At 44.3% G+C, this 11,136-nt stretch overlaps 4 protein-coding genes across 7 annotated transcripts; 2 read left to right on the top strand and 2 right to left on the bottom strand.

Annotated features, from left to right (window-relative positions):
- Positions 1–1,380: 1,380 nt before the first annotated feature.
- Positions 1,381–3,530, bottom strand: pex12 (peroxisomal biogenesis factor 12). The gene is made up of 4 exons (XM_037256316.1): positions 3,371–3,530; positions 2,978–3,113; positions 2,292–2,827; positions 1,381–2,064 (listed from the first exon to the last, which is right to left on the bottom strand). The coding sequence occupies exons 2-4, from the start codon at positions 3,098–3,100 to the stop codon at positions 1,653–1,655; spliced, it is 1,071 nt and encodes a 356-aa protein (XP_037112211.1). The 5' UTR covers positions 3,101–3,113; positions 3,371–3,530; the 3' UTR covers positions 1,381–1,652.
- A 297-nt stretch (positions 3,531–3,827) lies between these two features.
- LOC119126348 (slit homolog 2 protein) lies at positions 3,828–6,737 on the top strand. The gene is made up of 6 exons (XM_037257554.1): positions 3,828–4,095; positions 4,508–4,885; positions 4,964–5,109; positions 5,541–5,709; positions 5,782–5,944; positions 6,039–6,737. The coding sequence occupies exons 2-6, from the start codon at positions 4,598–4,600 to the stop codon at positions 6,344–6,346; spliced, it is 1,074 nt and encodes a 357-aa protein (XP_037113449.1). The 5' UTR covers positions 3,828–4,095; positions 4,508–4,597; the 3' UTR covers positions 6,347–6,737.
- A 56-nt stretch (positions 6,738–6,793) lies between these two features.
- On the top strand, positions 6,794–10,265 carry hao1 (hydroxyacid oxidase (glycolate oxidase) 1). 4 transcript variants are annotated; one of them, XR_005098635.1, is made up of 9 exons: positions 6,794–7,007; positions 7,090–7,241; positions 7,502–7,772; positions 7,846–8,018; positions 8,097–8,188; positions 8,484–8,642; positions 8,732–8,801; positions 8,865–8,990; positions 10,029–10,265. XR_005098635.1 is itself a non-coding variant. In XM_037257553.1 (8 exons), the coding sequence occupies exons 1-8, from the start codon at positions 6,871–6,873 to the stop codon at positions 8,886–8,888; spliced, it is 1,074 nt and encodes a 357-aa protein (XP_037113448.1). In that variant the 5' UTR covers positions 6,794–6,870; the 3' UTR covers positions 8,889–9,267. The 4 variants fall into 4 exon arrangements, 2 of the variants coding, with proteins under 2 accessions (XP_037113448.1, XP_037113447.1); XR_005098634.1 differs by having other exon boundaries at positions 9,917–10,265; XM_037257553.1 differs by lacking the exon at positions 10,029–10,265 and having other exon boundaries at positions 8,732–8,797; positions 8,865–9,267.
- On the bottom strand, positions 9,266–11,110 carry lin7b (lin-7 homolog B (C. elegans)). The gene is made up of 6 exons (XM_037257555.1): positions 10,852–11,110; positions 10,464–10,582; positions 10,303–10,374; positions 9,990–10,199; positions 9,707–9,870; positions 9,266–9,627 (listed from the first exon to the last, which is right to left on the bottom strand). The coding sequence occupies exons 1-6, from the start codon at positions 10,925–10,927 to the stop codon at positions 9,606–9,608; spliced, it is 663 nt and encodes a 220-aa protein (XP_037113450.1). The 5' UTR covers positions 10,928–11,110; the 3' UTR covers positions 9,266–9,605.
- Between the last annotated feature and the right edge of the window lie 26 nt (positions 11,111–11,136).

Raw genomic sequence — 11,136 nt, 5'->3', positions numbered from 1 at the left:
TTTTACCGAATCAGCTATATCATACACATTTTACGAGAACATTTGCATTCTTTTGAGGAGGGAGGGAGGGGTTGTATGAATGTCATTATTTTTGTCTTATGTTTTAATGTGTTCATGTGTTTAAGAATAAATGGTCAGAAAAAATTGGCAATAAAAAAAAAAGATTTTCCGATTTAAAACAGCTAATTAATTGCTCAAATGATCATCATAATCAAAATGGCACAAGAAAGTTAATTATCCTTGTTTAGAAATTTGGAGATGAATAGAAATCTGGGCATCTTCCTCCCACGAGTTTGTTTTCGAGAGTGCCTTGTCGAACAGATTGTCCCCCCCATAATCTGCCATTACCCCCCCCCCCCCCCCCCCCCACAAGTAATAATAACCTTGGCCAAATGTTCCTATTTGTTTTTGTTGCCTGGCCATTTACTGTAAAAGCACAGTTTGGAAGCCAACCTCTGCTTGACAGCGAGACGTTTAAATGTTGACATTTGCGAAGACCAAGCGTGTCCACGACTATAACAAACACGTATGTTGATGACTTAATCCTCTCTTTTCTTATCTATGTTTGGTACTGTGGCGTACATGTATGTCTTGCTAACACGTGGCGGGTTAGGAGTACGTATTTGGACATTTAGGAGAAAAGGTTGTATCAATGGGACCTCCCTGCTTTTTTTTCAAGGAGCAGGGATCTTCCCTCTTTTTTTTTTTTTTCTTCTCTCACGTGGCTCATGACCGAAAACTTTTGAATCTCGTTGGAACTGATCACAAGCACATTCCTTTTGTCCTTCTCGTTGATTGAAAATTGAAAACATTTTCCAGCATCTACTCACATGTATATAAAGTGCGTATAAGTGTACACATGTGCAATACAAGCTATCCAAGCAATCTATTACTGTGACTATTATTGATAATGAGACTTTTTTTTTTTTTTTGCCCCCCGCCACCCTTTGCGTCAAATTGATTTCCTTTTTGGTTGAAAGGGATGCTGACTGGCACTCATTCAATTCAGGGCTTTGTGGACATTGCGTTGAAGCCTATTTTCAATATCCTTCACTGTAAAGTTGTGATGTTGATCCTAAATATCTGTTTCTTTGTTGTTTTTTTAAGTGGGCCTGTTGTTAAACTTGTCTGGAAAGTCAATAAACCAATTCACTGACCGCCGGTTGCAATTTAGTATGTCATTTTGGTCGATTGTGAATGCACATTTCTGATGATGTATTTGCAACGGACCAACTTTGCTCCCTATTTTTATCTGCACATTTAAGATCCTTTTTTTTCAGACTAAGGATGCTTTTGGATGTCTTGTGTGTTACACTTTTAGCAATGGATGAAGTTAATTACATTAATTACAATGCATCTGTCGAGTAAAAGGACAAAAACACAAGTTGAAAGATTTTAAGTACAATTTGATCAAGTAGATCCATGATAATTCACATTTGATACAAAGTTTGATTCGTTGGAAAAGTACAGTACACATTGGTGACCAACACGTCATTCAAAAGTGATTGGTTGGACATCCAACTTATTTGACTTAATTATTCCTCAAGATACTCTTTTCGCACTTTTACAAAGTCTCTATCACACAGTGATATCACACAGTTTCCAAATCTCAAGCCTAGGTAGGAGAAGTTGCTCTATTAGAGCGTCAAATTTTAAGTGTCTGGCGAGTAAATTTTAATGAGGTGCTGCAGTTCAGTCGTGTAGCCGGTGAGAGGACAACGACGGTTGGCTTTCACATACGTGTAGATGCAGCGGTAACAAAAAACAAAACCCGACGTGGACAGCACCGTGGCGTTTACACGAAGCCTCCTGCAGAGTGGACACCGCGACACGTCGGCCGCCGCCTCACGCAGACTGTCCTCCTTGAGGTCGGCCGTGTGTAGGTGGAGGGGGGGCGGGGGCGCGGGGAGGGACGTGAGGCTCTTCACTGTGGCCTGGTTGTCAGAAGAGTACCACCACTCCAGGAACTGCAAGAAGAAGACCCCCAGAGAGAGGGAGGTGGACAGGGAGACGGCCACGCCCTTCGCCGCTTGTGAGGTCAACCACCACGCCCTCTGCAACACACTGCAAACAAGACAGAACTTTAGTCATTATCCTATTATAATTTTTTTTTTAATTTAGTCATATTACTGTAAACTGGGAGACGCCAGGATAAACATGTTGAGAATGAATGGATGTTTTTACTGCCCCCAAGTGGTCAAATCACGGAAGTCTTCAGGTATACATGCCAGAGCTGAACGAGATCCAATACCATTGTGTTTAACGTAAAGCAATGATATTATCACCCATACCTGTCCCCAGCCGGACTTCCCCCTTTGCTTGCGTTCATCTCCATCTCTCGGACATCTCCATCGGTGAGTCGAGCCAGTCGAACCCTCGCCAGCCACAGCAGAGGATTGTGAGTGCGCGCCGCTCCGAAGACAAAGAGCAGCTGCTGACAAAAGATCCAGGCCCGCCAGGCCGAGTTGACATACGGGTAGGCCGCCACGGCCGCCCGGTACAGCCTCTGACTCCTGCTCTGCGCCAGCCGTATGGAGAAGTCTTCTTCTTCCCTTTGGCGCGCAAAGGTGGCCTCCAGCTTGGCCCGCAAGTACGGCACGAGGCACAGGAGAAGAAGAGAGCGCCAGCGGGCTTTGGCGTGCAGGCCCAGGCCAACAGGAAGACCCTGCCCCATTGAAACCCTTTTCAGACCGTAGAAGTTCTCCGAGAAGGAAGCGCTACAGTGGGATAGGAAGTGCTTCTGCAGGAGGACATCCAGCAGGAGGTAGAACTCGTCAAAGCGGCGCCACAGGAAACCAAAGCGGGACGGGTTGGACTCTGCAAGAACCTGAAAAGTTTTGAAGGGAGGCAAAATAAGTGTTTTTTTTTTTTTTTGCACATCATCATAACTGTTTTATTTATTATGCACAAGACATTTAAACAGAAGAATGATTTCATTTTTTCCCAGATGGTGTACAGCGGGAGGGAAGTGGCTCACCTTGACAGCGTGTCTCAGCGCTGGTTTCACCGCCTCCATCAGAGACTCCTGAGCCAGAACCTCAAAGATGGACGGCTGGTCCCGAACAGTGCTGGAGGTCAGATGAGCACCGGCCTCAGCCATGACTACTGCACACCTACAACACATGATGAGGCCGCAACTGTCAATCACCATGAAGAGGAGGCAAACTGCATCTAGGTCATTATAATCAATGACTATACAATGGTTGGATCTGCTTGTGAGTGATTTGAAGCTATTCTAATTGTGGTGCCCTCCCAGTAGTGATTTCAGATGCTCCCCACGATTAAGTGAAACTTTGTGCGTGTACATTTTAGTCAAATGTCGTTTTGTGTCAATCTAGGAAGTAAGACAAAGCATGAAAAAAATCCTTACCCGGCCTCAGTTTAGCTCAGAATAGAGTTCTTTTTGACTTTCTTTAATATTCCTTGGCGTTTGATTGAGTTTCTTTACCATTCTACGCTGTCATTTAAAGCACTGTCCAATTCCGATCACCGTGCGGCGATGTTTTGCGTCACTTGTCACTACTTCCGCATTGCACGCTTTTTTCTTTTTTTTATACCAAAACTTTATTTAAACGGTCTGGGTCGGTACCATTTCACGTGTAGTTATTAGTTAAAATAATAATATAAAATAATATGATATAATATAATACAATTTAATATAATATAATATAATATGATATACTCTTGTATGCATGAGATCGAATTAGGTTGTGAGGTATACCGAATGAAGTGGCCAGTTTGATTTTTCGGGATTTTCCCAGAAGTGCACACCTACTCGCATATTTCCAGTCCAATTTCACTGAAACTGTCTTTATATAACCTGAAAATGGTGGAAACAGATGGCTGGAGGAGACAACAAGTCCCCCTCTCCCCCCAGGCGGCATCAAGAGAAAATGGGAGGGATGGAGGTTGGATGAAGAGATGCCAGTTTAGTGGATGAGAGGAAACATTTGGTGATTGGAAGGGATTAAGAGATTACTGACACAGCTGACTGGCTGCACCAAAGTCTCTCTCATCATCAACATCGTCGTCAACATCATTTGGTCTCTTGCTGGAATGTTTTCTGCAACAGGATGGAGTCCTTCAGCCGGAAGGGTGAGTCCACCTTTGCAAAATCAAATCAATACTTTTAGCCTTGTTTAGAATTCAATGCCATTTACATTTTGACCTTTTAAATCATGACATATAATAATCATAACAAATATACTCAGGACAGGAGATGATATCTTGTTCTTTGTTTACAACTGGAACGGGGTCTGAGCAAATAATAGAAATATGAAGAGTTTAGTTGTATTCTGTCATTGTACCCATCTGTTCCACTCGCTTTAAATAATGATTATATAATTACACTCAGATCATTCAAAAGACAAAAGCTGTGCCAAAAGCATTGTGTTATTTATGGGAGATGAGGTGGTTTTATGGTTTGAACCAAACTAGGGTACAGAGTGTGTAGTGGTACGGTATATTATGTTATTATGCATGATCAGAAAACCTTTTCTTTTCTTAGGTGCCTCCTTGGTGACTTTAAGAGTTGGTGAAGTGAAGTGCAGAATGTAACCATTACTCTTCCACAAGTTCTGCTTTTCTCCACCGAAGCATGCGTCTCCTCGGCCTTCTTCTACTCGGTTGGCCTTCCTTCTTTTTCCCTTGGGTGGCGTGCACACGGTTATGTCCCCGCCGCTGCCTTTGTTACGAGCACAGCGACTTGGTGGATTGCCGTGAGCGTGGGCTGGAACACGTTCCCAGGGGTCTCCCGCACGGCACCTGGCTCCTGGAGTTGGGAGGAAACAATATGAGTGAAATTTGTAGCAGAGCCTTCACTGGGTTGTGGTCCTTACGGGTGCTGGTGCTGGCTAACAGTCAGATAGAAGCTCTTCAACCACAGGTCGTAATGGAGGACAGATAATACAGAGATTTGAGTGAGCGGACAATCATTTTTATTTAATTTTTTGCATATCCACAGGCATTTTTTTCACTGTTTTACCTGGAGAAGCTGGATCTCAGTGGGAACCAGCTTACTAGTCTACCTGCTGACTTCTCAGTGAGCCTGTCTGGACTCAAGGAGCTGCGACTGGAGCGCAACAACTTACATCATCTGTCTGCATTCAGGTGTTACACACTTGACTAGATGCGCTCTTCATTTCAGGACTTTAGTTTTATAAAAAGGTTTTAGCTCACCATCAGATCTGCTTCTTAGTCGGCAAGGTGGATCCTGAATCCAGTTTATTTTTCTAGATGGATTGATGATTTTAAATAAAAAGCAAAACAACAAAGCAAGTAGTAGCAAAAGATGAATGGTCATAAAAAATGCTGCTCTATTTTTCAAAAGTGAAGACAATTTGTAATTTTAGTCATGACACAAAGTCGATGCAAAATTTGCCTTCGCGGGCCACGTAAAATGATGTGGTGGGCCGTATACGGCTCTCGGGCCTTGGGTTTGACACCTATGAACTAGATTTCTGTCCCATCATATCACTGAACATTTCCATCATCGTTATATTCCCTCACACGAAGTCATCTGTTTCCTTCTTCTACGTCAGCTTTGAGTATCTGGACAACGTTGAGAAACTGGACCTGAGTCGTAATCATCTAGTCTCACTGGGCCCGGGTGTGTTCAGGGGGCTCACAAGGCTCAGGCAGCTCTACATGCACAACAATAGACTCTCCGTAGTGCTCCAAGGGAGCCTCGATATGCTGCCCGGACTGGAGGTAAAAAGAAAAACCCACAAGATGATTCTGTAGGGAAACCCTGTTCCATAACTTGTCTGTCTGCCTGCGTAGGTGCTCCAGCTGAGTCACAACAACATTTCCCGGATTGACACGAAGGCTCTGTCTCCTCTCTATAACTTGGCAGTTCTCGCTCTGGAGGGAAACAACCTGCGTCACTTGAAATTCAAAACCTTCCTCAGTCTTCACACAACAGCGACGCACATCCAGCTAGCAGGTATTCACTCATTATTTGTCTTGTTGGTTGAAAATGAGCAAATCAAATTCAAGTGCTGCTTTTATTTTGTTGTGCGTTTTTCCCCAACCCGCAGGGAACCCTTGGAGTTGCGATTGTGATCTGCACCGCGTCTTCAGCAAGATCCTTCACGTTCGCCATCTCCACATCGACGACTACCGCAACGTGACCTGTCACCAGCCGCCACAGCTGGCCGGGGCTTCTCTGGCTTGGGTAGACAGCCAATTGTGCATCGCAGAGACCGCCACCGTACTGGTCATCACCGTCACCGTGCTGGTCACGGTGGTGGCAGCCGTGGTCATGGCAGAACGCAACAGGAAGAGGAACCATGGCAAGAACTGGGACACTGAATCCCAAAACCACACACAAGGTCCTCCATCCTGAGAGCAATGTCACGACTGAGCTGGAACTGGGTTAGACCCTGGAATGGGCTCAAGTTAACATCATGCACATTTAGTCACATTGATATATTAGGTTTAGAACAACAAAAGTTATTAACTGTAGAAAAAAAATCGGGATAATCGAACCACCAAAACACTAATTCCGATTATTTCTCCTGTCACACAAGACACAATATTTTACTATATTATTTTTATTAATTTGTTTTATTATTTATTTTATGTTATTATAATATATTATATTGCATTATATTTAATACACGAAACTTAAACCATGAAAGACTTATCCATTGTTCAACTTCATCACTGGGATTTTACCATCTAAAAGACTTTGTGAAAAGATGAAAAATAACTGTGTTGTATTTTTGTGCAACCATTTACTAAAATAAACAGAGAAAGAGACTCTGTCTCCGGTCGGTTAATGATTACGGCTCTGTCTACCACCGTCTGGCCTGGTTCTTTCTATCTGCTATACCTCAGTGAGCACGACTAAACTGAGCTTCAGCAGCAATGTCAGGGCAGCGAGTGTGTGTGTCCGACTTTGAGGTGGAAGCCAGAAAGGTTCTTCCTAAAGCTGTCTATGACTACTACAGTTCTGGAGCAGAGGAGCAGATCACACTGGCTGACAATGTGGCGGCCTTCAAAAGGTACAACACGTGCTCCAATGAGACTTTTATTTTTTTTATTTGAAGAAGTTGTGTTTAATCATTATTAACCAAATGCTTGTAGGTGGCGCCTGATCCCTCGGGTGTTGAGGGACGTTTCCAGTGTGGATCTGAGTTTGTCGGTGTTGGGCCACAAGCTCAACATGCCCCTGTGTGTTGCAGCCACCGCTATGCAGAGGATGGCTCATCCAGACGGCGAGACAGCCACTGCAAGAGGTACGCTACTAGCTAGAACTTTCTCAAATGCTATCATCATATACGGCTACGTCCATTTGGACAGTGACAAAAGTTCTTTAGACTGGACTTTGAAACAGACATGTGATCCAACTCACTTTTCCCCTTGACAGTAAGATGCCACAAGATGGTGGCAAAGCACTGGTTTTGTCTAAATGAAATTCCTCAGCTTCTTTTTAAAAGTTTCATTTTATTCAAGTGAATTCAATGGCTCGTCTGTGACAATCGGAATTTCCTCCCAGCGTGCCAAGCGGTGGGGACGGGGATGATGCTGAGCTCATGGGCCACCTCCACAATCGAGGAAGTGATGTCAGCCATGACCACTTCGCCAGGCGTGGGTGGTGTGCTGTGGCTGCAGCTTTACATCTACAAGGACAGAGAACTCACGCTCTCGTTGGTCCGCCGAGCAGAGGAGGCGGGTTACAAGGCCATCTTCGTCACCGTGGATACGCCGTACCTGGGGAGGAGGCTGGAGGACATGAGGAACTGCTTTAAACTGCCCCCACATCTGAGGTAGGACTTTTTTTTACCCACCGCTCGGAACAAAGAGCATGCCTATATACTTGGATTGTATTTTGTATTCCAGATTGTCAAACTTCTCAACAGACTCCTTAGCTTTCTCAGAAGGAGACTATGGCAGTGATAGCGGCTTGGCTGTTTATGTAGCAAAAGCCATCGATCCCTCCCTCTGCTGGGATGACATTACCTGGCTGAAGAAAAACACACACTTGCCTGTGATTGTGAAAGGAGTGCTAACTGGTAATAGTTTTAACGGCGCTTTTTGTGACCAGTGAGAAGAAACTGGTTGATGTGAAATAAGTGGGTGTGTGTTTTCAGGGGAGGATGCTGCCAGGGCTGTGAACTATGGTGTTGATGGCATATTGGTTTCCAATCATGGAGCTCGACAGCTGGATGGGGTTCCTGCCACGGTGTGTTTTTGTGTGCTTGATGTGTATTGTAAATGATAATAATAATAGACGCTAATTGGATTTTTTAAATTATTATTCTGTAACCGCCCGCCCCCACCCCCTCCCACATACACACATGGATCTACTGTTGTGAATAAAACATTTATAATTCCCCTTCGCCCCATTTGATTTAATTAATATTATCATTATTTATCATTTGTCATTTACAACCTTGCATTTTGTTCTATTTGCTTCAGGACCAGAAAGAGCAATTGATTAATGATATAACGAGCCACTTTGGTGTGTGTTTGTGTAGCTTGACGTGTTGGAAGAGGTTGTGGGGGCGGTAAAAGGTAGATGCGATGTCTACCTGGATGGTGGAGTGAGACGAGGGACCGACGTCCTGAAGGCGCTCGCCTTGGGAGCGAAGGCCGTCTTCATTGGTCGGCCTGTGCTGTGGGGTCTCTCCTGTCAGGTGGACCGAGTCAAGCCACTTGTAGTTCGTCATTAAAGTGTAACTAATTGTTGGAATAAAGTGAACTGTGCAAAATATTTTGTGTTCAGGGGGAACAAGGTGTTATTGCAGTTCTGCAACTTCTTAAAGATGAGCTGAAACTAGCGATGGGCTTAGCAGGTAAAACACACACACACACTTGCAAAACAAAACACATCTAATAATTTGTCTTTATGTGAGCAGGTTGTCGCTCCCTATCGGAGGTGAGCAGATCCTTGGTGAGAAGAGTAGAGGTCACCTCAAGAATTTAACACCATGGCTGCATAACTGCTCTGTTGATTTTGAAATATAGTCGAGTCATTGCTGAGGGTACAAGAAATGTCTTCTCCTCTTCACATCGATCCTATTCATGTCACCCCAATGCAGATTATATATGTAAAATTCATCTCTATATTTGGAAAAATGTTGAAAAGTGTTTGACTGACGCCATTTATTTCATGAGTAAATCAAATAAGCAAATAAATAACGACAAGATAACATTTAAAATCACATGTAGCAGCCACGGAGGATAGTTTTTGCTAATGCCTAAAGGTCAACCCTCGATTGGGACATTTGTCACAGAAAAGGTCTCGAAGGCCTCTGTGTTTTTTTTTTTAAACACACACTTCCTCAAACTTCACACAATGGACCACATACTGGACGGATGCACAAATCTGATCTAGTCAAGTCACGTAGCATGTATAGTACATTACATTTATGTTGTTGGAGAAGATTTTACACCGCTACAAGCCATCACTGCATTTTTCTAAGAAATAGGCAAAAGGAGGGAAAGGATAAACCCAAACGGCAATGTTTGGCTTCATTTCAGGTAGCAGGCGTTAGTAGGCTACTTTGGTTTACTACTTGTCATCTCTAGTCATGCCTCCAAGTGGGACACGTGAGTCAGGTAGGATGGGTGATGATGTGACCGAGATGTTGGACGACCTAGCCTCTGGACTCCAGAGAACTGCAAAGTGAGAGAGAGACAGCAAGATTGACAAAAATAGGAAGGCTTCATTTGTAAATCAACAATCGACTGCTCTCACGTGTAGCTTGTATGTTGTTGTCGTCTTCGGGCAGTCCTCATTTTCTCAAAGCGAGCTTCCATTTCCTCAAGGACCTTTGGGGTGTAACGCACCACCAGCTTGACAGAGCCCTGGGCGGCCTTCAACAGCTCCACAGCCTTCTCATGGTGCTCCCCCTCCACAGTCTGCACAGCCACAAAGACATAATATTTTTCCATAAATCTTAATTAGGGATGGCCGAATGCTGATACCAACCTAATTTGAAGGTATTGGTAGTACAACAAACTACTTAGCGGATTCCTACCACGCCATTGACAGATAGCAGCTGGTCTCCTCTCTTCAGGCCCCCCTGACGATCAGCCACCCCGGCGGGTATCACTCTGGAGATGTAGATGGGGGAGTTCTGCTCTTTGCCCCCCATGATATTGAAACCCAAACCCTCGTCTGTCTTGGGCAGCTCCACCACCCGTGGATGAGCGTGGCCCTCGCTGGCAGCAAACGCTGCCACGGTGGCCTAGTCAGGATGAAAATGATATTGTTAAAAAATGCTCAAATAAAGCTCGACTCGTGCATTGTAAAACACATCATACGATTTGTATTTCGTTAGCTTGTAATACCTTGGCTGTCGCCTGCGCTCGCACCTCTGGTCCTCCGACAATGTCGAGAGTGTCATACAGCTGCTCGTACACCTGACAAAGAGAACAAAGACACACTTAATCTAAAAGAATTTTGATGCATTATACAATTTAAAAAAAAAGAACTTTGCATAGTTTCATACCTCTCTGATAGCAGCGCAAAATTTGCTTTGCAGCACTCTTTGCAGGGCCTGTAATTTGGGAGGAGGCAATTCACCTCTGCGCTGGAGTCGGTCCAACAGCTCAATCACCCGAGACACATCTAACGGATGCAAGCAAATAGTCATCATTAAAGCGATATGGATGACGTCATCAACACAGTTTGTTATATGCATACCTGTTCTGTACGTATGGTAACCCAATCAGCACATCGTTTTACAATTGCAAAATATTAATTTGTGATGATTTATTATCACAGTTTGCAAATAAATTGCTATGAGATTTTCGTAGATTAAAACGATGTTCGATATCTGTAATTGATAAGATTGATATCGACAAGACATTATTCTAGTATGGCGCACGGTATTGTACCTCTTTCTAAGCAGAGCGGTTCAGCCATGGCCGCCATGTCTGTATCCTTGGCTGGATGGTAGTAAGAGGACATCATAGTGCGCGTGCTGGCCTGCTTGTTTGTCAAACCGTCTCTTCTTCACAGCATCGCCTGCTCCATTGTTAGGGAGACGTCGGACCGGGGGAGTGGGGAGCGAGTACAGGCAAGTGCAGCGCAAAGACAGGAGAAGCGCTTTACGAGCGGATGAGTGGTGACGTATACGCGGGGGTGTGCGCGTACGTAATGACGTCAAGCCCATCCAGCCA

Source organism: Syngnathus acus, chromosome 8, assembly GCF_901709675.1.
Source record: "Syngnathus acus chromosome 8, fSynAcu1.2, whole genome shotgun sequence".
NCBI classification, from domain to species: domain Eukaryota; kingdom Metazoa; phylum Chordata; class Actinopteri; order Syngnathiformes; family Syngnathidae; genus Syngnathus; species Syngnathus acus.
This window is presented reverse-complemented; position numbering and strand designations above follow the sequence as displayed.

Coding starts and splice junctions, on each gene's coding strand:
- pex12 (XM_037256316.1), bottom strand. CDS start 3,100: ATGGCTGAGGCCGGTGCTCATCTGACCTCCAGCACTGTTCGGGACCAG. Junction 2,828..2,977: donor CGCTGAGACACGCTGTCAAG/GTGAGCCACTTC, acceptor AAAACTTTTCAG/GTTCTTGCAGAGTCCAACCC. Junction 2,065..2,291: donor GGAAGTCCGGCTGGGGACAG/GTATGGGTGATA, acceptor TCTTGTTTGCAG/TGTGTTGCAGAGGGCGTGGT.
- LOC119126348 (XM_037257554.1), top strand. CDS start 4,598: ATGCGTCTCCTCGGCCTTCTTCTACTCGGTTGGCCTTCCTTCTTTTTC. Junction 4,886..4,963: donor TAGAAGCTCTTCAACCACAG/GTCGTAATGGAG, acceptor GCATATCCACAG/GCATTTTTTTCACTGTTTTA. Junction 5,710..5,781: donor ATATGCTGCCCGGACTGGAG/GTAAAAAGAAAA, acceptor CTGCCTGCGTAG/GTGCTCCAGCTGAGTCACAA.
- hao1 (XM_037257552.1), top strand. CDS start 6,871: ATGTCAGGGCAGCGAGTGTGTGTGTCCGACTTTGAGGTGGAAGCCAGA. Junction 7,242..7,501: donor CGAGACAGCCACTGCAAGAG/GTACGCTACTAG, acceptor ATTTCCTCCCAG/CGTGCCAAGCGGTGGGGACG. Junction 8,643..8,731: donor TGTGGGGTCTCTCCTGTCAG/GTGGACCGAGTC, acceptor TTTTGTGTTCAG/GGGGAACAAGGTGTTATTGC.
- lin7b (XM_037257555.1), bottom strand. CDS start 10,927: ATGATGTCCTCTTACTACCATCCAGCCAAGGATACAGACATGGCGGCC. Junction 10,583..10,851: donor ACCGCTCTGCTTAGAAAGAG/GTACAATACCGT, acceptor TGCATCCGTTAG/ATGTGTCTCGGGTGATTGAG. Junction 9,628..9,706: donor CAACAACATACAAGCTACAC/GTGAGAGCAGTC, acceptor CTCACTTTGCAG/TTCTCTGGAGTCCAGAGGCT.